Source organism: Rattus norvegicus, chromosome 7, assembly GCF_036323735.1.
Source record: "Rattus norvegicus strain BN/NHsdMcwi chromosome 7, GRCr8, whole genome shotgun sequence".
Classification (NCBI taxonomy): domain Eukaryota; kingdom Metazoa; phylum Chordata; class Mammalia; order Rodentia; family Muridae; genus Rattus; species Rattus norvegicus.
In genome coordinates this window covers 112746881-112771140 of record NC_086025.1, presented here as the reverse complement: position 1 = coordinate 112771140, position 24260 = coordinate 112746881, and the positions used below count along the sequence as shown (strand labels likewise).

Below are 24260 nucleotides of genomic sequence, written 5' to 3'. Positions count from 1 at the left end.
CCAACCCCCATTTCTAACTCTCTGCTTATCTTGTGCCTCCGCGTTTCTTCTGCTCCCACGTGTTTTCTAGCGTCCAGTCCTGGGTTCACCTCTAGCTCCCACAGATGACCTGGAAGCTGGTGGCAGGGAGCCTGTGACCCAGGTGACTATGTGACTGGGGATTGGGTGTGAGTGCGACAGGGAGGGCACAAGGGTTTATGAATCTGTGCCTGTAATTGTAATGGGCTATTCACATGATCCCAAACAAATACCAATCCTTCCTCTAAAGTTCGTTTCCTCACCTGCCCTCTTGCCAGCCGGACAGGATTGGGCTGGTTTGGTTTGGCGTCGTTGAAGCTCCACCCTTGGGCCAGTGCAGTGTTTTGTTCTGGACTCAGCCTTCCTGGTTCTGGAGCTTGGAGGCCATGCTCCCTTCAGGTCTGTTTTCTCACTGTGCCAGATAGGACCATATTTTGTGCACACCTAATGGCTGCCTTGAGGCTCAGTATGTGAATGAGAAGATGAAGACAAAGCTTGGTGACCAGTGTGGCCTTGTACAAGCTCCCAGTTTTGCCAGGTCATTATTATCCTGTGTCATAGGCAGAATGGAAAGGGCTGGAAGCTGGGGGTAGGGAGAGAGCGAGAAAGGTGGAAGAGCAGTCCCCTTTGTTCATGTTTTCAGTGTTTATTAATCACCCTGACAACCAGACCCTTTTATTTCTGTTACCTTTACTCTCCACTCATTTTCCACTGAGCAAATATTGATGTAGCTAGGGCCTACCTATCATTCCCACTTAGCACGGGAGGCCAGTGACCTCCCTTGCCAGGGGCATGCTAATAAGTTTGAGGCTAGATTTTCAGTGTAGACGGCCCCCAATTTATTTTTCTAGAAAAGATTATTTTTATTTTATACATATGAATGTTTTTCTCGGATCTATGTACACTCCAGGCATCTCTAGTGTGTATGTGTGTTGGGGGGTAGAGTGGTGTGGGTTCACGCAGACCTGGAGTTAAAAAGGGTGTGGGGTTGTTGTGTAGGTACTGGAAATTGAACCCTGGTCCTCTTCAAGAACATCAACTGCTCTTAACTTCTAGCCGTCTCTCCAGTTCTGAGGGCAGTGGCAGTGCTCAGTGATCGGCCCCTAGATAGCTATGCCAAGGGAAAATGCCAGGCACCGTTCATTGTGCCGTTTTGCTGAATTCCATTGGTCATACGGCAGATGCTTTCCCTAGCTTTCTTCCTATGCCCCGTCAGAAGTCAGGGGATCTGTGCCCTACAGTGACACCAGTCATGAGACATTTAAGGGCTCCTCCTGTTGGCTCGGTGCCTAGGGCATTTCCCCTCCCTAGGGGTTACTTGTCTTGTTAAATGTGAGTTTGGTGGCTTAAGAGGGCTTTCGTGTCCACCCAGTAGAGAGTAATCACTAAGGTTCTGTGGAAGGAGTTGCCTGAACACTGCATTTGCATGTGTGTGTGTGTACAGGAGTAAGTGTGGTGGGTGGAGGCATGCACCCCTGAGCAGCCGGAACAGGTATAAAAGCTGCAGGAAGTCCAGAGTGACAGCAGGGCCTTGTACTTGGGTTGGACCTCAGGTCCTCAGCCTGCAGCCATGAGGGTGGGGTGGGGTGAGGTGGATGGTGATAGGTATCAGCTGCTCAGGAGGGTGACGTCCCCGTAATGTGATCTAATCCTGAGACAGGCCATAGGAATCAGCGGGCAGTTCTGTGTTTTTGGGCATGCTTCTGGATCTACAGCCATCACCTGAGATCGGCTCAGATGTTCTGGCCTGTTTCTCCTTCCTCCATGGTTGTCTGTGTCAGGTGGATTCGGCTCTATCACTAAAAAAATGATAAAAAGGAGTTTGTATATTGGTGCCATGCGGTGAAGCTGATTTTCCCAGGAGGAACCAACCAGCCCAGCACCCACTGGCACTCCCCAAACCCAGCATGCTGGAGGAGGGGTGTCCTGGTGGGGGAGCAGCTGGTCCTCGGATTGAAAGCCGGTAGGCTGGGCTCACCCGCCTTGCTTTGTGGAGTGAGAGCCTGATGTTCAGGAGAGGGGATTCCCTGTCCACTTGCTTCAGGGACGCCGGCTGGCGGCTCACAGACGTTCACTGACCTGTCCCAATCCGTCCATTGATTTGTTCACGTACATCAAACAGCTGCTGGAAATGGATACCATGCTCTCTGAGGAATCAGAGCAGTGTCATGGTCCTTTGTGAGGGACCCCATGGAGTATGGTTGCCAAGGAGAAAGGCTGAGGGAAAACAAAAGCTTTCTGGAGGAAGTGACCCCCAAATTGGCTCTTGAGAGACCAGAAAGGTTTATTTGAATGCACGCCCCTTGTCTATCATGAAAGAGATGTTAAGTGGGGGTAGGAGTGATGCTGCAGGCCAGGGAGTGAAGGTGCAGGAGCCCCTAGGGACACTGAGGCACATATGTCGCCTGTCTGGGAGGTATTGTTGGGACTGGATGACAAGAGTGGGGTCAGGGGCCTGAGTGGGTCAGGGTCAGTGGAGTGCAGGCTGGACCTCTTCTGGGAGTTCTGACATGTGCTCTAGAGTTTGGGCTTTCTGAAGTATTGGAGATCCACAGGGCATACAGACTCAGCAGGGAGGTACTGTCGTTCTATAGGGAGATATTGTCAATCATTTTGTAGTCTGTGTGCTAGACAGGCACAGAGGAGCCATGTGTAGCTCCTCTGGTAGTAGACCAGGACCTAGACTCATACACCTCCATTAAGAAATGTGTTGAGTGCCAGCTTGTAGGGAGGGGCCTGTCCAGTGCTTACTTTGCCTTTAGAGTGATAGTGGACTGAAGAATGGGGGACAGAGGGCTCTCCTAAGCAGGGAAGGCATTCTGGGTCCCATAGGATGGACCAGATGGATCATGGCTCCCACCAAGCAGCTTCTACCTGAAACTATCCAAAAGTGAGGAGGGAAGGCAGCCTGGCAGCCTTGCCAGAGAGTGACCCAAGGAGTGAGAGGAGTAACCCCTGAGACCTGCCCGAGGCCCTTCAGGCTGACATGGATGCAGAGCTCCCTCAGCCAGTCCAGATGACAGTGATTGCCTATGGTGGCCATGCATGCCTCTGTCCTTCCAGCTGGGACCTCTGCTGTGTGTGCCAGGAGGGCCTCTCCATCCCCCTCGGCTGCCTCTGTCTTTCTTGAGAGTGTCCTGCCCTCCAATATCCTTCCCCAGGGACTGTATACTCTGAGCAGAGCCCAGCCCTGGCCCTCAAGGACCTAAGTAGCCCTTCCCGGGGACTCACTGCAGATCCTTCCATGGTCCCTCCCAGGTTCTTGTTTGGTTGTCTTTTTGGTGGCCAGAGTGTATTCCTGTAGTTTGTCATTTGAGGCCCTCCCTGGATGTAATCTCTCTGTCACCAATGTGAATATACTCGTCTCTGGTCTTCCTGTCTTCAGTTCTTCCAGGAGAGCCTTAGATGCCCACAGACACCATCTGTCTCTCAGAAACAAACCAAAGAGGCACACTGGGTCCCTGACAGGGAGTGGGTTACAGGGATAAGGGGAGAAGCCACAGATCTCGACCTTATGCTGAGTGAAGGGTCATCACTGGCACCGTCACCATAGATAGTTTGGGCTTGTTCCTTTTCAGTCATGGCACCTGTGGCTGGAAACAGGCGATTTGTGTCAGATGACCTCACCAAGGAGCCAGCTCTAGTTTGGAGCAGTGGTGACAGCTGACAGCAGTAGAAGACAGATGCTATAGGGACATGAAAACTGATGGCAGCTTGTTCCTAGCCCAAGTTCTGCCCTGTAGCTAGACTGGAAAGACCCAGCAGAGATGGCAGGGACAGGATGGCAAGAAATTGGCACACACAGATGCTTTGTAGCATTCCTGCCTGGCCCCACCATCCTTGTTCCAGGATGTGGCCTGTGGGTCCACAGAGTTCATTTCCCCCTTCCACGTAAAGAGAACAATGGCTGCTGTTGGTGTGTCACAGTGGGCTGGTGACTGCCTTTTCCTTAGTTACTGTATCACATCCTGTATCACTCTAGCCCCAGGAGGCTGGATAGAAGCCAGGCCGTTCAACGATGGGACAGTCTCTACCAGAGGGTGCTGGGGTGAGGACCTTCCTCTAAGGGAGGTTGCTGGTCCCACTGACAAGTGGGTCTAAACCAGTGAGGCTCTTGGTGCACCCTCCTCCATTCCCCAGAGCACTTCTCTGCATCTGGCCTGGCCTCTGGCAAATCTGCATAAAACTGCACTGCCCAGGGCTCAGCCTACAGCTGCTTTCTATAAAACCATAGTAATTTCGTGTGCCATTTGGAAAATCAAGAAAAGCAACAGTATTACTCATGTAACTAGGACCTTCGTCTCCTCCAGATATCCTGGTATGCTTCTTTTATCTATGTCTCTTTCAGTTTTGGATTAAATTTACTTTTTTATTTGTGTTGGGAGGCGGGTGGCAGAATGCTATGGTGCGCGTGCGGAGGCCAGAGGTTCATTCCTCCTTAACATGGGTTCTAGGAATTGAACTCAGGTTTCCAGGCTTATGTGGTAACTGCCTTTTCCCTTTTGCCAGTCTTTTTTTTTTTTTTTTTAAAGAAGATTGTGCGAAATACTTACTCAGTTAACTTTCATCACAAGAATCTTGAACTGAGGAACTGAGCCATGCTTGGCACTAGGTGAGACCTTGGGAGCCTTCTGAAGAAGCTTAGACTCTAGAGCTGCTCACCTTGGGGTGTAGCACTCATCTCTGTCAGCTGTGTGACCTTGGGAATGTCACTCTGCCTTTGTGTCCCTTAGCTTCTTCCTACTCGAAGTCACAGGGATGGCTGTGCAGAAGTGATATGAGCTTGGGAAAATCTTCCAGGATAGGGCTGAGGGAGGTGTCATGCCCAGGCTGACAGTCACTTAGAATAGTTTAGTCGGTAAAGAGTGGATCTCACAAGCAGGAGGACCTGAGTTCAATCCTCAGTGCCGATCTGTGCTTATGATTCTGGAGCTGGAGAAGTCCAGAGAACTTGCATTAGAATTACAACCTAATTAGTTAAGAGCCACTGAGGAGGCCGTATCTCAAAATCCTGGGCAATGGCAGCTGAGGTTGACCTCTGGCCTCCATGCACATGCATGCGTGCACACACACACACACACACACACACACACACACACACACACTCGCGCGCGCATCTGCACACGCACATATCCCAATGGCACACACAGTACTTGCTGAGGTATGAAAGGAAAGGTTTTTGTTACATAAGACAAGTCCACTGTATTCTAGAGCTCACTGTGAGACTAGACTGGCCTCAGTCCTGTGGCCATCTGCTTTAGATTCCCGAGGGCTGGATCCTCAGTATGAGCCATCATACCCTGTGAGAATGTTGGGGGACAGTAGGACATCTCAGTGGGTAAAGGCATTTGATGCCAAGCCTGACAACTCGAGTTTGATTCTTGACACCCACATGACGGAAGAATGGAGGGGCCATGGCACTCATTCCTGCTACTGCCTCATACAGCACACACACTTCAACATTACACACTCACTTGTGTATGTTGTAGAAAATTTTAATCCCAAGCTGAGTTTCTACCCCAGATAAAAGACACACACAACCTTTATGTCTACAATAAGCCTTAAACAGCACAAGGGCTGGGCAGATATCTACCCTCTATGCCGTTAGCATCTATTTTCCTATCCATAACCCAGTTATCAGTTACTGTGTTTCATCTGGGCTGCACCTAACTCCAGTTGGCCAGCCCTCAGGGCTACATTCCCCCCCCCCAAGGTCCCCATCCCCTTGGTCCCCGTCCCCCCCCCTCCCCGGAGCTGAGGAGCGAACCCAGGGTCTTGCACTTGCTAGGCAAGCGCTCTACCACTGAGCTAAATCCCCAACCCTCAGGGCTACATTTTTATGGCTCACATAACCCACGGAGGCTTCTTTTCTTCCTCCACCTTCTTCCTCCAGGTTCTCTGACCCCTAGCCAGGGGAATCCTAAACCCCACCTATGTCTCTTCTGCCTAGCTATTGGCTGTTGGCATCTCTGTCTACCAATCAGAAATAGCTTGGGGGCAGGGTCACAGGTCTATGCCCAGACTCCAGGACAGCACTTAGCATTACAGTAGACAGCAAGACCAAACCTCAACAGGTGTGTGTGTGTGTGTGTGTGTGTGTGTGTGTGTGTGTGTGTGTGTGTGTGTGTACACACTCGTGCACGCGCACACATGAGCGCTTGTCTGTCTGGGGAGGAGGGGCAGGACCCTCTTCTATATTTTCAGCCAAAAATCCTGACTGAGGCTGGCCATATAGCCTGGTAGAGTATTTGTTTTGTGTTTGTGAGGTCATGGGATAGATCCCCAAAGATATCCAAAGCCAATTAACTCTGTAATGAGTGTGTATGATTTATATTACATTTTACCATTGTCAGTGCATGTGTGTGTGCTGTGTGCATTATGGAACATGTGTGGAGGCCAGAAGACAACATAAGTCATCTCTCTCCTACCTCCTGTGAGTCTCAAGGATCACTTAAGGTTGTCAGGCATGGCTGCAAGCACTTTAATGTGCCAAGCTACCTTGCTACCTGGTGGTCTTATTTTTGATCATAACCTTGTATTGTCTGTTTAGATGGATTCACCCTCTGGATCTGCTATTTTGTGGTCTTTGGGTTTTGTTGTTGTTGTGTTTTGAGACAGGGTCTCTCTTTGTAGCCCTGGCTATCGTGAAACTCACTATGTAGACCAGGCTGGCTATTCTTGAACTCACAGAGATCCACCTGTCTGTCTCCTGAGTGCTGGAGTTAAAGGCTTGCACCACCATGCCCAGCTGTGACTTTTTTTTTTCTTTTTTCTTTTTTTTTCGGAGCTGGGGATCGAACCCAGGGCCTTGTGCTTGCTAGGCAAGTGCTCTACCACTGAGCTAAATCCCCAACCCGTGACTTTTGTTCTACACTGTTCTATTTCTGACACAGTAGCAACTGTTTTTTGTTTGTTTGTTTGTTTGTTTGAATTCAGTCCCACCTATAAGAATGTGTAATTTTTTTCTTATCATCTTATCAAGCCCCATGTCTCACCATTTTTAAGATTCATTTATTTGTCTTTTCTGTATATGGGTATTTTGCCTGCATGTGTGCCTGTACACCACGTGAATACCTGCTATCTGCGGAGGTCAGGAGAGGGCACCGGATCCTCTGGAACTGGAGATTCGGATGATTATGAGCTGCCGTGTGGGTTTGGGGAACTAAATCTAGGTCCTCTGGAAGGGCAGCCAATGCTCCTAACTTCTGAGCCATCTCTCCGACCCTGCCTATCTTGTCAGGACAAGGTCTCACTCAGTCAAAACTGGCCTGAACTTGCCATATAGCCTGGGCTGGCCCCCTTTATTTGCCTCTTGAGTCTGGTATTCCAGGTGTGGCTACCATACTTGGCTATGCCTGTGTTAAAGAAGACTTGACTTCCATTCTTCCCTACCATATCTCACTATTGTCAGAAAAGCAATGACTTCCAAAGCTCTAGGATGTTTCCAGAGTGATGCAACCATATTCTCTAAATCTTAGTTTTCTTATTTGTAAAAATGGGGGAAGTAGTTAAGTAAAGATAACCAACATTTAAAACAGTACTGTCTTTCAGGTACCAGGCTAGCCCCGAACTCACTTTGCAGACCAAGATGCCCTTGAACCCCACCCCTGTAGTGGTCCTGGGATTCCAGGTATCCATCTCCATGGCCTGTCAATGCAGTGCTAGGGTGTGCAAACTCTGGTCTGTGCTACACAAGCACAGTGTCAGCCCTTGATGCCATTGTTAAGTAACACAAGGGTCACCCACCATAACCATCTGATAATGAAGCAGGCTGCTAGGTGACGAACAGGCCATGTGTGTGGTGTGGACTTCCTAGGAAGAGACATGCACATCCACCCAGATGAGACCCAGCAGGCTGGTTTAAGATTCACCATGTTTTTGGGAAAGCATAATGTTTATAACTAATGAGTTAACTTATTTCTGGAATGCTCTGGGAATGCTTTCAGACTACAGCTGCTGAAACTGGAAAGGGCAACCCTGAGGTGGTGTCATGGGTGACCCCCGCTCTGTTTTTAGCTTACTCCGAAGGCCTCTTGACTTGTCTCTATTCCATCACCAAGGTTAGTCCTCTTTTCCTACCTTGGGCCAGAGCAGAACAAGACTGAGAACTAGTGTCCACGCAGGTGCCATGTCCCTTGGGGCATCCATACTCCTGGGCTCTGTCTGTGCTGTCTAACCTATCCTCCAACAGGTGACATGCTGACTCAGAGGTAGAGGGTGGCCTTTGGGGAAGGCAGTGTTCTTTCTGGAAACCCAAGAGAACACAGTTTTCTTAACTCTGGGGCTGGGGCTATAGGCTAATGAATGTGGAGTTCTGGGTTCCATCCCCAATACACATAAGCACATAGTCTACGGCTCCAGTCTAAACTGGATTTTTTCTTTTCTTTCTTTTTTTTTTTGTTTTTTTGTTTTTTCGGAGCTGGGGACTGAACCCAGGGCCTTGTGCTTGCTAGGCAAGTGCTCTACCACTGAGCTAAATCCCCAACCCTGGGAGACAGTTTTTTTTTCTTTTCTTTTTTTTTTTCTTTTTTTCGGAGCTGGGGACTGAACCCAGGGCCTTGTGCTTGCTAGGCAAGCGCTCTACCACTGAGCTAAATCCCCAGCCCTCAGGGAGACAATTTTTATAGCAGGAACTCTGACTTAATCTGTATTAAAAAAAAAAAATCCTCTTTCTCGGGTGGGTGCTAAGGAGGTAGCTCAGTCATTGTGGTGTGAGGTTCTGTCCCAACATCCATGTACAGGGCTGGACACGGTGGCATGCACAGTGGATCTCAGTGCTGGGGAGGCAGACAGGGTACTGCCTGGGGGCTTGCTGGTCAGCCAGTCTCGTCTACTTGGTAAGTTCCAGGTCCCTGAGAGATCCTGTCCCATAAACAAGGTGGAGAGCACCTGAGATACCTGCAGGTGACCCTGGCTCCACAAGTACCTGTAGACATTCACATATGTCTCTATACATGCCAGTCCCCAAATGCATGCTTGGCCTGTCAGCCTACATGTTCCCTTTCATCCCGAGAACCCATTTCTGTGGCCATTTTCAGAGATCTGTTTGAAACCAATAAAAGGGTGTAGCGAGACAGTTGCTCCCTTTCCCCTCCCCCCATGGTATGGTGCATTCTGGTATGTCATAGTGAGGGGCCCTGGGCTCTTCTTGTGGAGTGGGCCTGCTCGTGGTCAGTACTGCTGTCTCCAGAATGTCAGCTCTGACTTGCATGGTGAGAAGTTGTCCACTTGGCCAGGCTTTGCTGCAAACACTACATTCATGACCACTGTCCTACTGTCAACACTAGTCCTCAGTCAGTCCTGGTCAGGGAGTGGTCCCTGGCCTGGGCCTGAGGGCTCTCGAGCTTTCCATGAGGCCTGCTATTCCACTGGGGCTGTTCTCTCCCTTGCAGGTTCTTGCTAGTCCAGAATCAGGGCACAGAGCCCGTGGTGATGACAGAGTGCCTGTGCAGGACGCCTGTGAGGTGGGTATGGGAGACTGCATCCAACTGACCAGAGGCCTCATTTCCTTCCAGAGCACAGGGGCAGGCTGGGTCGCCTACCTGTCCCACATAGGATGCAGTTCTTTGGACGCCTCGTTAACACCCTCAGTAGTGTCACCAACTTGTTCTCAAACCCATTCCGGGTAAAGGAGGTGTCCTTGGCTGACTATGCCTCAAGTGAACGTGTTCGAGAGGAAGGGCAGCTGATCCTGTTGCAGAATGCTTCCAATCGTACCTGGGACTGTGTCCTGGTCAGCCCTAGGAACCCACAGAGTGGCTTCCGGTAGGTAATGGTCAGTGGGACACGCACTGCACTCCTTGTTTCATTCCCTCCGTCCTTGGCTTCCCTGGTGTTCTGCCTGGAAGTCCTATTACTGGAGGGTGGAGCTGGGAGAAGAGCGTGGGTCATTTCCTGAGGCTTCATGCCTAGAGAGGGTAGGAAGGACGAAGGATGGGGAAGCTGAAAAGGACCCACCGGGGTGATTTCAACTGGGTGGTGTGACTGTTGTATAGGGGTCAGGGTTTGGATAGCTGGTGTGTAAGGGCTGGCACTAGGCACGATGGGGCTTCTTGGTTCTAGAAGGTCAGGGCAGAACTCCAGGGCCAGGCAGAGTGGGAGAAGGAGAGATGGCAGAAACAAGCCTTCATATTGAGGGTGTGGTGGAGCTGGGCTGACTGACGTTGAGATTTATATCCATTCTCTTTCTGCTTGTTCTTCTGTCTGACAATCCCATCATCCACCTGTTCACAGGAGCTCTGGGCCTGGGGCCAGTGGGCCCTGTGAGAGGACACTCATGGTCTGTGTCTTTAAGGAACATGCAGACATGCTAACAACATGCTGTATGCTGTACCCAGAGCTCCTTTCACCAGAGAATGACAGCAACCTCGGCCTCAGCCTCAGCCTGACTACCATGTTCAGTGCTTTGTGTTCCTCACACAACCTTTTCTTTTTTTCAGACATGGTCTCATTATGTACCCTGCTGTCCTGGAACTAACTCTGTAGATCACACTGGCCTCGAACTCACAGAACTGCTACCTTTGTCTCCCAAGAACCAGGATTAATACACTACCATGCCCAACACTCACATCTTGACCACACATTTCTCAGAATGCAGTCCTGTTGTCAAGCAGCACGTGACCGCATGTCACTGTTTAGTTACATATTATCTAGTTGATGGACGTGTAATCTCTCTTGTATTTGCTGTGTGCATGTATGTGTGCCTTCCTGTCTGTCCTGTCCCCAGGAGTGCTGGTGGATCAAAGGCCATGACAGCCTTGGTAGGTAATGATTGCATATGTTCCTACCAACGGTGAGTAAGAGTTCTGTTGCTGTATATCCTGACACTTTATATTGTTAGTGCAAAACGCGTGAGTCCGTCCCTGAGTGTCTCGTGGAGCACCACTATAATCTTACTGCGTGTTGACTTGGTTACAGTACAGCCCCTTTCGGCAGTGATGAGGCACTTGGGCATCTTCTTCAGTGATGTACCTGCCCATCTCTCAGGCATTTAACATAGTTACCTGTTAAAGATGTTAGTATTACTTTTATCTTTGTATGCGTATGAATATTTTGCCTGCACACAGGTCATGTGTATGCCTGATGCCTGTAGAAACTATGAATGTATATTACACACGTTCATGAGTCCAGCCCTTTCTACCTATGCTTTTGCAATTTTTGGTGGTCTTCTCTACTTTTTTTTATTTATTTAGCTTTGTTTTTCTGACACAGGGTCTCACTGTGTAGCTTTAGCTGTTCTAGAACTCACTGTATGGACCGGGCTGGTCTCAAAGTTAGAGATCCGTCTGGCTCATATCCTGAGTGCAGGGATTTAAGGTGTGTGTCACCATGCCTGGGTGTTATTTTTTAATATTCACTTGTGTGTACGCGTGCACGCATGTATGTGTGTGTGCACAAGCATGCCTGCAGAGGCCAGAAGATGGTGTCAGATTCCCCGAGAGCTGGAGTTACAGGCATTTATGATGTACCCTACATGGGTGGGTGCTGGGAACTGAACTCTGGTCTTCTTCCAGAGCACCAAGAGCTCTTAAAGGCTTTTCTCTCCATCTTCCTTGGATCGTCCTTTGTTTTTGAGTTCACTGGGCAGAAGTTTCCCTCAGATTCATGTTCTTTCTTCTCTGTCATTGTGTTACTCTTGGCTTCTGTGTGACAAGCAGCTGTCACACTGTGGTTACCCCCCACCATGTTGAGCACTTCCTTGCATCTGTGCACACATCAGTTTCTGCTCTCCTGTGCCTCACTGCCAGTTACTGTAACAAAGCACCCAGAGCTTAGTGACCTAAGACAGCACTGATTCATTTAGCCTAAAAGTCTGTGAGCTGAGCAGAGCTCAGCGTCAAGGGCTCACTTCTCTGTGGGGCACCTGCTGGCCTGACTGGACTGCACTTCTCTCTTCGGAAGTCTCTTAGCCTGGCCACTTGGTGCTAGCGCTTGGCTGTGAGTTCATCAAGGGCCCAGAGTCCTCAACCATGGCTCCAGCTCCCAGTGGCATGCTAGCCAGGTCCTGAGAGAAATGTAGAATCTTCCAGTGTCTTCAGGCCTCTGTGAAGACAGTGGGACAGCTCTGCGTCTGCTTGTTGTAATGATAAAGCATGTAGACAGTCAGGTCACAGAGCAGAGCAAGCTGATCCTGGTGGCTTGGGACCCTGCTTTATAGTCTACACCTGATAGTAGGTGTGGATTGGGACTTTGTTTTTTTAAGGTTTATTTATGGGCCAGTGAGATGACTCAGTAGGCAAAGGCCCTTTCCACCAAGCCTGACAATGTGAGTTCAATCCCTGCTATCCACATTTGCACATGTACACTTACAAATAAATAAAATAAGAAAATGTTTTTCCAAAAAAGATTTGTGTGTGCATAGGAAGACAATTTTCTGGAATCACTTCCTTCCTTCAACTGTGTGAGTTCTGGGGATCAAACTCGGATCCTCAGCCTTGGCAGCAAGCACCTTTACCCACTGAGCCATCTTGCCTGCCTTATTTTTACTTTACCTTATTTTCTGAGGCAGACTCTCAGACTGTTGCCGTGAACCTTACTATGAGGTCTGTTCTGGTCTTACACTCACAGCAATCCCCTGCATCGGCCTTCAGAATGCTGGGATTATTGGCATGTGCCATCACACCCAGCTTTGGCACTTAAGTTTTTGGGGGTTTTATAGGGAGATAGACCCAGAGGAGGCCCAGGAGAACTTTTTTGAAAACTCATTTTGGAAAGTTTGTAGACATTAACCTTTCTTTTTTTTTTTTTTTTTTGGTTCTTTTTTTCGGAGCTGGGGACCGAACCCAGGGCCTTGCGCTTCCTAGGCAAGTGCTCTACCACTGAGCTAAATCCCCAACCCCAAAACATTAGGGCTTTTTTTTTTTTTGGTTCTTTTTTTCGGAGCTGGGGACCGAACCCAGGGCCTTGCGCTTCCTAGGTAAGCGCTCTACCACTGAGCTAAATCCCCAGCCCCGACATTAACCTTTCAAAGAAGACATCCATCTAGTTTTTTCCTATCTGCATCTGGTGCCCTCCTGATGGTTTATGCTTCTTCCTCGCCTTCCTGTATTTCCCCTTTTTAATTGTCTCTGCACACTTGATTCTGCCTATTTCCTGCAAACTTCTCTTCCCGTTTGCTAGTTTTCTCTTCAACACTGTCTGGTCTATAGACTATAGAGCCTTGACTTGAGCTTTTTAAAGACGGTGTCTCATGTACCCCAGGCTGGCCTCATGCTTGTCTTGTAGCTTACGATGACACTGAACTTTGTACCCTCTTCCATGACAGATGCCATTCTAAATAGAACACATAAGGGAGTAGCCAAACGTGAGCGCCCAGCTCACTCCTGCTTTCGTGCTGTGCCGTGTGGTGCCGCACCAGCAGCATCTGATGGACAGGAGGAGAAAAAGCCAAACGTACCAGGGCTGAGGCCCAGTTTTCCTCTCCCCATGCTCTGTGCTGCTGCTGGTGTCTTCATAGCATTTATTGCCTCCTACTCTTCTAAGGACTCCCTGTCGCTGCCCTCCCCGTAGGAACAGACACTCTGAAGAGCAGGGCGTCCACACTGGGTTTGTTCCTCCAGTTGCTCTGGTGAAAACCTTGTCCGGCATGGACAGGCTGGCTGCAGCGGACCAGCCTTCTCTCAGCCCTGTCTGGACCAGGGGCAGCAGCTTCTGCACCTCTATAGGTGCGCAACAAAGCCCAGATGGTTGAGAGTCATGATGAGGACTGCAGGCCACAGTGTGTGTCTGGCTTCGTGAATTCCTACCACCCCTTAGTGCCCTCAGTCTTTGTCTCAAGTTTCACAGGAGGCTCAGAGATGGGGAGAGGCTTACCAAAGTCACACAGCAGTTTCTTAGCAACTGGACTCCAACCCAACTCTTTTGAGATAAACAGACTTTGTTTTCTGACTAGGAGAAGAGTGCATGTGCTCACTGAGACGTTTAGAAAGAAGAGAAGTGGATAGTATTGTTAGGTTTATTCTCCTTCTGTACAAATTTTGGTACATCCCCTCACTGCCTGTTGTGCATAGCTGAAATCACTTTGGGTTATATATTATTTATATCCTGCTTTTTCCACGTTACAAAATAAACATCTCCCTCTTTTTTAAAAATTCATTATGTTTTACTTATTTTGTATGTGCCCATGCCCTAGTGTAGAGAAGAGATCAGAGAGCACCTTGGGGAGTCAGCTCCTTTCTTCTATGTGGGTCCTTGGGATTGAACTCAGGTGGCAGCTGATACCGTTAGCCATTGGGTCATTTTGCCAGCCCGTCCCTATCCCTTTAAACTACTTTGATGGCTGTGTAATAGTCACTGCATAGATAGCTGAGCTGTAACCCACAGTATTCTATAGCTGGCCATCTGGGCTAAATACACTTATTCAATTCTGACCATATACAAAGAGCCAGAGTTTGAAAGTGAGGCTCCTGGATGTGACAATCAAATTAGGAGGGACTATGATGTGGCTTTCATGTCCATAGCTTTCATTAAATAAGATATAAAATCACCAGATGAAACATCTCAAGCACAAGTAAGTCCAAAGTGAACTCCATTTTTTTTAAAAGATTCATTTATTATATATAAGTACACTGTAGCTGTTCTCAGACACACCAGAAGAAGGCATCAGCTCTCATTACAGATGTTTGTGAGCCACCATGTGGCTGCTGGGATTTGAACTCTGGACCTCTGGAAGAGCAGTCAGTACTCTAAACCACTGAGCCATCTCTCCAGCCCCATGAGCCCCATTTTTGAGGGTGGTATTGGAACAAGGGGATCAGCCTGCAGCCTCAGGCAGAGGGTAGCCCGTTTGGGAGATGCTGTCTGGTTATGCTAGGCACTGCCTCTGAGCTGACCCAGGTTCTGTCCTCCATGACTCACCTGAGTGGCCTCTCTCCTGGTGGCAGACTCTTCCAACTGGAGTCAGAGGCAGACGCCCTGGTGAACTTCCAGCAGTATTCCTCCCAGCTGCCACCGTTCTATGAGAGCTCTGTGCAGGTCCTGCATGTGGAGGTGCTGCAGCACCTGACGGACCTCATTCGGAACCACCCCAGCTGGACAGTGACGCACCTGGCCGTGGAACTTGGCATTCGGGAGTGTTTCCATCACAGCCGCATCATCAGGTGAGCAGTCGGGTGAGTGTGCATGCTGCATGGGGGCCAGGGCCGAGGCCGCTGGGTGTGGTGCTGGCTGTCGGTCAGCCCTGTGGAGCACACATGCTGCATGCTGGACCGGAGTCCCCACACCTGGCCCTTGTTCTTCCCATGGCCTGGTGAGAAACGGAAAGCATGGCAATGGCTTAATAACCTGAGAACTGAAATCAGAAGGAAGTGCATTCTTTTAACTACTCAGTCATCTCAGAGAGAGGCTATTCAGAGGAGAGGGCTGACGAGGGGCTCAGTCATAAGCTCCTTCCCAAGCTCTGCTGTTTTTCTGGTAGCTTTTCTGAACTCTTTTATATCCATCCACCCAATGCTGTATCAGCAAATTCCCCAAAGAGGTCACCATGGCTGTGTTTGCAAGTCACTGGCTGACTGCTCCATACTCCTCTGCTCAGTCCCTGGACTCTAGCTCACCTCGCCAAGCTGGGCATGGTGGCTCATGCCTTTAGTCCCAGCACTTGGGAGGCAGAGGTGGGCAGATCAGTGAGTCTACAGAACAAGACCTTATTTAAAAAGACAAAAACAACCTGTGAGCCAGATCTGACCAAGGTGTCCCATCTCATAATCTGAAGCACAGAAGTTCAGTGCATTGCTCACAACACTGAAGTTTCTGTCCTTTGTGCCTTTTCTCTGTGTCACGTATTGTCATCCTCTTGTCCCCTCATGCTGGCATGGCCCTAGGGTACATCTCCCCATAGGTGGTTAGAATGCCCTGCAGCCTGAATTGAATCATGCCAGAACCTGCAGACACGTACTCTGCCCCTGCACTCTGGCTTCTCTGCATCCCTGCCTTTGGTCCCCTGCCTGTCACTTACCTTTCACTGCCCCCCCACCCTTCAACAGCTGCGCCAACAGCACAGAGAATGAGGAGGGCTGTACCCCACTACATCTGGCCTGCCGCAAGGGTGACAGTGAGATTCTGGTGGAGTTGGTACAGTACTGCCACGCCCAGATGGATGTCACTGACAACAAAGGAGAGACCGCCTTCCATTATGCTGTGCAAGGGGACAATCCCCAGGTGCTACAGGTGAGTGTTGGGTGCTGGCCGGGGACTGAGCAACCAAGCACCTCCTTGTGCTGGAACCTAGACTTGGGACCTCAAGTTCATGAGTCTTTCTGGGTCTTCTCCCTCATCCATCCTCGATTCCTGAGCCTAAATTCCTTTGTCACCCCACAACTCCATCCCCCACCCTGCGACAGTTGGAGGGAGATGTGTATTTGGCTACAGAAGTTCTCCAACTCAGTGAGTTGACCTCCACAGAAATTCTAGTCAGGCATGGAGCTCAGCAGCTACCCAGAGCTAGCCCCTGGGCTGGGTGCATCAGGTCAGCCCCTGCCTGGAGGGCTTATGGTGCAGTGAGACTTGACCTAATTTGTGGGCACTCAGATTGCCCCAGCTGGTGTAGGGGTTTGTGCCAGAGGCACTCCTATAGGCTTCAGTGTTCCAAAGCCTGCTTTAATAAGGGTTCGTAAATGCTTTAACCTCCCTTCTAGCCCACCACCCACCAGAGGGACTGGAAAAGAAAGGTTATTAGGATATAGGAGAAGTGCACTTGTTTAGAAATAGTTCTTTGGACCAAGTCCAATCTGTACTGTCAGGATATCAGCTGTTCATTCAGTTCACATGAATCGCAGCGGCAGCAGTCGTGGCAGCGGCGGCAGGGACAGCAGCAGCGGCTCAGTCCACTCGCAAACACCACTCATGAATCAGCAGCAGTAGGTAGATCAGAGGGAGCCAGGAGGCTCAGCTGTGTGCTGTTCAGAAGTAGTTTGTTGGGCGATTTGAGTCTCTAGTTGTCAGGACACCAGCAGTCCAGGTCAGTAGTGTCAGGGTAGCAAACATGAGTCAGTAGCGGTGGCACGACCTAGCACAAACATTGGCACAAGTCAGCAGGAGTGACCAGGACAAGCAGGGACTCCAGGAGTTCTCTGTCGTACCTCTCTCAACTGAAGATCAGCGACGACAAAGACACACGATCAATGAAGTGTTGCAAAGCTAGCTATGCAAGCCCATGGTCACTGTCCTATTTATACTCCTCCAAACATCATGTGTCCTCCAAGGCCTTGCCTCAGAAAAACTCCATGTGTGTCTGTATGAGCTGACATATCCAGAAACTTCCACTTCACTCTGCCAGTCAGCCCAAGTCTGCAGAAGTGTCAAGAAACAGCCAGAATACCACCAGAGGTTTTGGTTCATTTTTTTCTATGAAGTCACTACAAGCGATGACCAGTAAAGAATGACAAGGTGGACCAATACCAGCCAGCACCATCCACTGTCTGTTGGGCCATACATATTCCTTCTTAACATCATGTGTCCTTTCATGCGTTTGCTTTAGCAAAACATCCTTTCACCTGCATCCCCAGCCAAACATTATTTGACATAACTGACTTTCCAAGGAAACCAGAGGTTTCCACTTCACACTCGGTACTAGGATAGAAAGCATTTTAATTTTTTCAAATGTATTCGTGTGGGGGCAGTGTTTTGTTTGCATTTATGCCTGTGCATACCATATGTGCAGTGCCCTCAGAGGCCAGAAGAGGGTGACCAATCTCCCGGGGCTGGAGTGGAGCAGCTGCTTGTAAGCCATGTGAGCGTGCTGGGATTCAAACCTCTGCCCTCTGGAAGAGCCACCAGTGCACTTCCGCACTGAGCCATCTCTCCAGCCCCAGAAGGTGTTTTTAGATTATGGTTGAGTAGATGGAGAGATGCTGTTGAAAAGCCACCGTAGAAGGGAAAGACACCCTCAGCTTGTGCTTCATTATCCAGAGTGAGATAGTTGACCTGCTCCTTCTCTCCTCTCTGCTTAGCATCAGGGTTGTCCTAGAAAACAGATCTCTGTCCAGTGCCGAGCAGTCTAGTGCTGCCTGGAGGAGGAGGGTATTCCTGACCAGTGGTCATGTATCACACCCATCCTCTGACTATGCTGGCTTGTGCCTGCACTAAGTGGTTGTATTCTAGTCAATTCTCAGAATGCTCCCCTGGGTCAGAGCACTGCTGTCTTTTCTTCACACAAGAAACTGAGGTTCAGTAGAGGGAAGAAATGTGGCCACTGAGGGCCACCAAGCTGGGCCCGGGGTGGGCTGACCTAGGCTCCCCCATGTTGGCAGGCCCCTTCTCCACTGCTGGGTCACAGCCTTCCTCAAGTCACGGCTATACCCAGTGAGCTGTCAGTGAGCCTAAGTGAATGGACAGAAGCCTTTCAACTTCTTGCTAGTGCAGTGGCTCTCTTGGTGCCTGTGGGGGGAGTTTAGTACCTATAGGGAAGTTATATCTGTGTATAGACAAACTTCCCTCGTTACTGTTGATCTAGTGTTTGCATTACATTGGGTGTTAGAGGTCATCTAGAGATGATTGCAGCCACGGTGAGGCATGCAGAATGTCATCCCAGCTACCTAGGATGCAAGGCAGTTCACGTCCAACCTGGGAGACAGCAGGTCCCATTAACAGAGTGCATCAGAGGGTTTGTGTGGGCTCTTTGCAAAATAACCATTTCATACAAAAGACACAAGGACCTAGGGTTTGGATAGGCAGGAAGGAAAGTACAGGAACTGGACTCAGAAACTCACGTGTGCCACTGGGCCCTGTTCAGTCCTTCTATTGAAAATATAATCCCTGCATACAGAAAGATACTCTGCAGGACTGACAGTGCTCCCATTCTTTTTCTGTTGCTGCAATAAAACACTCTAACCAACAGCAACTGAGGGGAGAAAGAACTTAGACGATCTACATTTCTAGATCACAATCTGTCGTTGAGGAAAGTCAGGGCTGGAACTCACCAAGAACTGAGGTAGAAATCTTAAAGGACTGCTGCTCTCTGGCTTGCTCTTTTGCTCCTCAGGCTTGGCTTAGCTAGGTGTAAGTTCACCTACCTAGAGATGGTACCTCCCACCGTGGGCGTGGCTATCCTGCATCAATTAGTAACCAAGACAGTCCCTCACAGACATGCCCCCAGGCTAGCATGACCACACCATCCTCAGCTGAGGCTTCTCTTCCCACAGGATTCTATGCTATGTCAATTGACAGAACTAACGAGGACAGGACACTGGTGGGTAGCAAGAAACACTCCATCTAGAAAACCTAAGGCTTTTTTTGTTGTTCTTATACAGGGCCTCATGTAGCTTAGGCTGGCCTGGAATTTGCTGTGTAGTCTAGACTAGCTCTGAACTCTGAACCTTCTGCCTCAGCCTCCCCAGTACCACCATTGCAGGTGTGTGCCTGGGTGAAGATCTCTCAGAAGTGTTCATTTGAGCCACAGTTAGGCCAGCTCCACACCCACACACTGACCTCACTGGTCAGGCTTTCTTACAATCTTTCTTTTGTTCCCCTATGCTCACAGGCAAGTGTTATTCCCTTTTGGCGTCCAGAGGAAGATGTCCCCTGGAGGTTAGAGAAGCGAGGCAGGTGCTTACCCGTGTTGTCCTGTCAGCTCCTAGGAAAGAATGCCTCAGCCGGCCTGAACCAGGTGAACAACCAAGGGCTGACGCCGCTGCACCTGGCCTGCCAGATGGGGAAGCAGGAGATGGTGCGTGTCCTGCTGCTCTGCAATGCCCGCTGCAACATCATGGGGCCCGGTGGCTTCCCCATCCACACAGCCATGAAGTTTTCCCAGAAGGGGTAAGCCTCACCACACATGACCCCCAGCACCCTGCAGGGCCAGGGACTAGGCCCTGGTTCCTCAAGCCTCCTCAGGTAACTGGCCAAGGGCATTGGTCTGAAGAAAGCTCCTGATACTCTTGTGATGGCTTCACACCCAAGTCCACAAACACTGTGCAAAGAACAGACCTTTAGTGTTTTGCACTAAAGCACCCACGTTTCTGACCATGAGCCTTTGTGCCCCTACTCTTATGTGCCAGTTCTCAAGTCTGATGCAGAGTTGAGGCTTGGCAGGTCTGCAGTACTCAGCCGCCATGCGTGCTAAGGGCCAGGGATGCCATGGTGGCCCAAGACCCCATGTGTCTAGCACATTGCTTCTTCCCAGCTGACAGCCCACAGGAGGTGGGTACCAGGCTCTGTCTTAGGGAGTCCAGGACTATTCTCTACTCTGCCGTGAGTTCTCAGGGCCCAGGGAGTTCTCCATTTGTGTTGGAAGAGAATCAAAGAGGTAAAATACTGCAGATTGCTGCCCAGCAGGACGGTCTGGAGTGAGTAAAGGAATGGGTCACTTGGTTCTCACGCTGGCTCTGTGCTAAGCACTGGCCTTGAGGGGTGAATGAGAGGAGCCCTGCCTGCCTTCAGCCCTCTCGTACTGCAGACTGCAGTGTTGGGGCGCATCTCTTTCCCAGCACCATGTCTGCTCTCACAGTTGGAGATGGGATCTCAGAGGTTTGGGTCTGCATTTCCCTGTTGGTTACGAGGTTGAACAGCTTGTCCGAGACCCAGTGGCCACTTTTGTCTTCTTTGGAGAAATAGCTATTTGAATCTATAAAGTGAAGTTCCCAGGGCCAGGAAACCAACCCCTCCATTCCTACCTCACTCTTTTTGAGAGAGGCTTGTGCTATGTACTCTAGGCCGACCTAAAATTGAAATCCTGCTGTCTCAGCATCCTCAATGTTGGGATTACAAACACAATGCCAGTCACACTTGACCTTAGTTTTTGATTTTTACCCCAGCATATAGGTTGACTTCTTATTTTGTTCTCATTTGATTTGTCGTTTTTTACTTTAATATAATTTGTTTAGTTATATTTACCGTGTGTGTGTGTGTGTGTAACACACACACACACACACACACACACACACACACGTGCAATCTAAAAAGTCTATGTCAGGCCAGCTGGTTGTATTGTAACCTCCCTAATCAGTAGGACAAGCCCCAAGCCATGGCTAGTGCAGTGTCCCCTCACTGTCCTGCCCTGCCTCTCCTCAGGTGTGCTGAAATGATTATCAGCATGGACAGTAACCAGATCCACAGCAAGGATCCTCGCTATGGAGCCAGCCCGCTCCACTGGGCCAAGAACGCTGAGGTAGGCAGAGCCAGCAGCTGAGGGGCAGGACAGGCCCAGAGGAGACTCCTGGGGGGAAGATAGTGGCACCTGGGGACAAGTCTCACAAGGGTGTATGGACAGACAAGCCCAGGAAGAACTGAAGTCCTGCTGCTCAGTAGCTAGTGGCCTTGATTTCTTTACTTCTTCTGTGACTGGGGGTCCTGCTGCCTGGCTTCAGATGGTGGAGAATTGTGCCTCATAGGAAGAAGGTGACAATAGTGATATGGCCACTGGGCAATGCAGCCCCCAAAGAGCCTGGTGGCCACGTAGGCTGAGGTTTCTCCTGAAGCCCCTCAGTGGCTCTGTCCTCCTGAAAAGTGTGACACACTGGTCATACTTATATATGACAGACAAGAGGGTAAGACCTCTACCCCTGTGGGGCACCAGCTTGTTCAGATGTCTTCCTTCATTGAAACATCTGTGAGGTATGACAATGTGAGGGCTGGGATGCTGGGGCCGCAGTGACTGATCCAGGCTCAGACTGCAGGAGGATTGGTGGGGCTTTGGGCTCAGCACTGTCCTCCCCACTGTCTCAGTTCAGAGTGAGCCAGTATACCATGAAAGACCCGGAACACATCCCATGGATACATCAGGGAGTTGGTGCTTGTGGGACGGGGCCTGGAGAAGCCTTTGCAGCTCTAGGAAAGGGCCACGAGCTTCTAGATCAGTCTTCACCTAACTGTCACTCAGTTCCTGGGGAGCTGGTGTGTGTGGGTTAAGGTCTAGGGTCACTCCCAGAACTGGGGCTGCTTCTGGACTTCTCTTTGCTCCTACTGGAGGACTGCTCAGGGGGCTGCGGCCTGAGCACCCACCTGGTCTGTGTCCCCAGATGGCCCGAATGCTTCTGAAGAGGGGCTGTGACGTGGACAGCACAAGTGCCTCGGGGAACACAGCCCTGCACGTGGCGGTGACGCGCAACCGCTTTGACTGTGTCATGGTGCTGCTGACCTATGGGGCCAACGCAGGTGCCCGAGGAGAGCATGGGAACACACCACTGCATCTGGCCATGTCGGTGAGCCTGCAGCACATGGCCCCTGTGCTGGCTCCCCCAGCTCCCCAACTGATCCATGGTGGGGGTGTGGGAGGAACAAGAGAGACAGAACTCAGCTCACGCTCACTCTCCTTTCCCCAACTGCTACATCATCAGCCCAAAGTGCATGGCACAGCCTCTTTGTTAGGAGAGACCACCAGCCCTTAACGCTTCTGTGGTGTGACGAGACAGCAGTCTGATCTTAGTTAGAGAAGAGAGCACAACGTGCTGTCCTCTTAGTCCCAGATGAGAGTACAGGAGGGACCCTGAGACAGAAGGAAGCGGTCAGCTACATTAAGGACCCGTGGAAGGACAGAGGGATGCTCTGGAGGTCTTGGGAGGCACCAGTCTTCAAGCACCATTCATTGGCAGTCAGGAGGCCCTGTGGCTAGCTGTGGGTGGGGTCTCAGGGAATTGCTTACTTTTCTCACTTTCCATTCCCAACAGAAAGATAACATGGAGATGGTCAAAGCCCTCATTGTATTTGGGGCAGAAGTAGACACCCCGAATGACTTTGGGGAGACTCCTGCATTCATAGCTTCCAAGATCAGCAAGCGTATGTACTCTGCAATCTGGTGCCAGAGTTTCAGGGAGGGCATTGAGACCAAGGAGGGCGTCCCAACTGTAGATGTCACACTGGCCCAGCTGCTCCAGCTGAGTGGCCAGGAGCTTCTGCAGCTTATGGGAGGGAATCTTCTTCCCCATGGACGGCTCGGCACAGTAGATGCAGGCCCATCGAGGGCTTGCTGGGCATGGTGCTCAGGGTGAGGGTGGGCTGGGTCAGGTCTGCAGCAGCAGAACAAGCATATGCCATTGCATGCGCCATGCATGCCACACGTGCCCATGCTTCATACCTGCTGGGGGCCTGCACAGAGTCGCATGCGCACTGCTGCCCCATCCACTGATTGCCTCTGGAGAGCTTGAAGGAGTGCGGGGTCAGTGTGGGTGTGGCCCTGATTGTTTGACCCCTTTTCCCAACAGAGAGCTTAGCCTCACCTCCACCTAAACAACCTAAATGGGCCCTTCTCTCTCCTCTCCTCTCCCCTCCTCTCCTCTCCTCTCTTCTCTCTCTTCCCTCCCCTCTTCTCTCTCTTCACCTCCCTTCTCCAGCTGTGCCCAGCCCTGGGTTCAGAACCAACCCTATAGAAAAGACATAAAGTCCAAGGATGCCAGCAAAGGTACTGCTGCTAGTCATGGCGTCCTTCCCTGTTCGCCTCTGTACAGTAGGGTTAGTGCCATTGGCTGGCTCATCCTCTGGGACTCCGAAAGAGACAGCTTTTTTTTTTTTTTTTTTTTTTTTTTTCTAAGAGTTATTTATGGGGTTGGGGATTTAGCTCAGTTGTAGAGTGCTTGCCTAGCAAGCGCAAGGCCCTGGGTTCGGTCCCCAGCTCCAAAAAAAAAAAAAAAAAAAAAAAAAAGAGAAGAAAAAGAAGAAGAAGAAGAAAAGTTATTTATGTTTATGAACACACTGTCACCATCTTCAGACACACCAGAAGAAGGAATCAGATCTCATTACAGATCCCATGTGGTTTCTGGGAATTGAACTCAGGACCTCTGGAAGAGCAGTCAGTGCTCTTAGCCACTGAGCCATCTCTCCAGCTCTGGCTTTTGTCATTTTTGAGAACTGCCAACCATGGAGTTAGGAGCTTTGAATCTCAGCTGGTGTAGAAGGAAAGACAGAACTGAGCCTGTGACTCTGGCCTCCTCCTGCTGTATCCCCCAGTCCTCAGCCCCTTCCCTGGTGCCAGGAGGCTGCTTTAATGTAGCTGACCTGTTAACACCCCAGTCAGTAGTCACTCACCCAGCCGGGTCACCATGTGCTAGATAGGGACCATGTGTGAGGAGAGCCTCACTTGATGTTGACAATATGTCTGCCCTGTGCCATCTCTCCTTCCCAAACCCTGACAAGTGATTACCAGGAAGGCGCTCTTGACTCTGCTGAAAACGGTGGGGGCCGACTACCACTTCCCATTCATACAAGGGGTCTCCACGGAGCAGAGCTCTGCAGCTGGACCTCACCCCTTCTTCTCCCTGGACAGAACTCAGCCTCCAACGATCAGCTTAAACAACCTAGGTAGGCTGCTGCTTGCC

The 24260-nt window shown here is 50.2% G+C and overlaps 1 protein-coding gene across 17 annotated transcripts in view; it reads left to right on the top strand.

The window, feature by feature from the left end:
- The window catches only part of Pla2g6 (phospholipase A2 group VI), a 40176-nt gene that overhangs the window by 838 nt on the left and 15078 nt on the right, over positions 1-24260 (top strand). For 3 of the 17 annotated variants that reach the window (XM_006242002.1, NM_001005560.1, XM_006242004.3), the window contains exons 2-9: positions 9534-9783; positions 14901-15116; positions 15999-16182; positions 19583-19770; positions 21022-21118; positions 21969-22151; positions 22617-22725; positions 24079-24243. In XM_006242002.1, coding sequence (XP_006242064.1) covers positions 9575-9783; positions 14901-15116; positions 15999-16182; positions 19583-19770; positions 21022-21118; positions 21969-22151; positions 22617-22725; positions 24079-24243 — 1351 coding nt within the window. In that variant the 5' untranslated portion in view covers positions 9534-9574. Of the gene's footprint in view, positions 1-70; positions 143-222; positions 418-5875; positions 8079-9533; positions 9784-14900; positions 15117-15998; positions 16183-19582; positions 19771-21021; positions 21119-21968; positions 22152-22616; positions 22726-24078; positions 24244-24260 lie in introns of those variants that run through there. The other 14 variants (XM_006242003.1, XM_063263695.1, XM_006241998.5 and 11 more) reach the window with 14 other exon arrangements.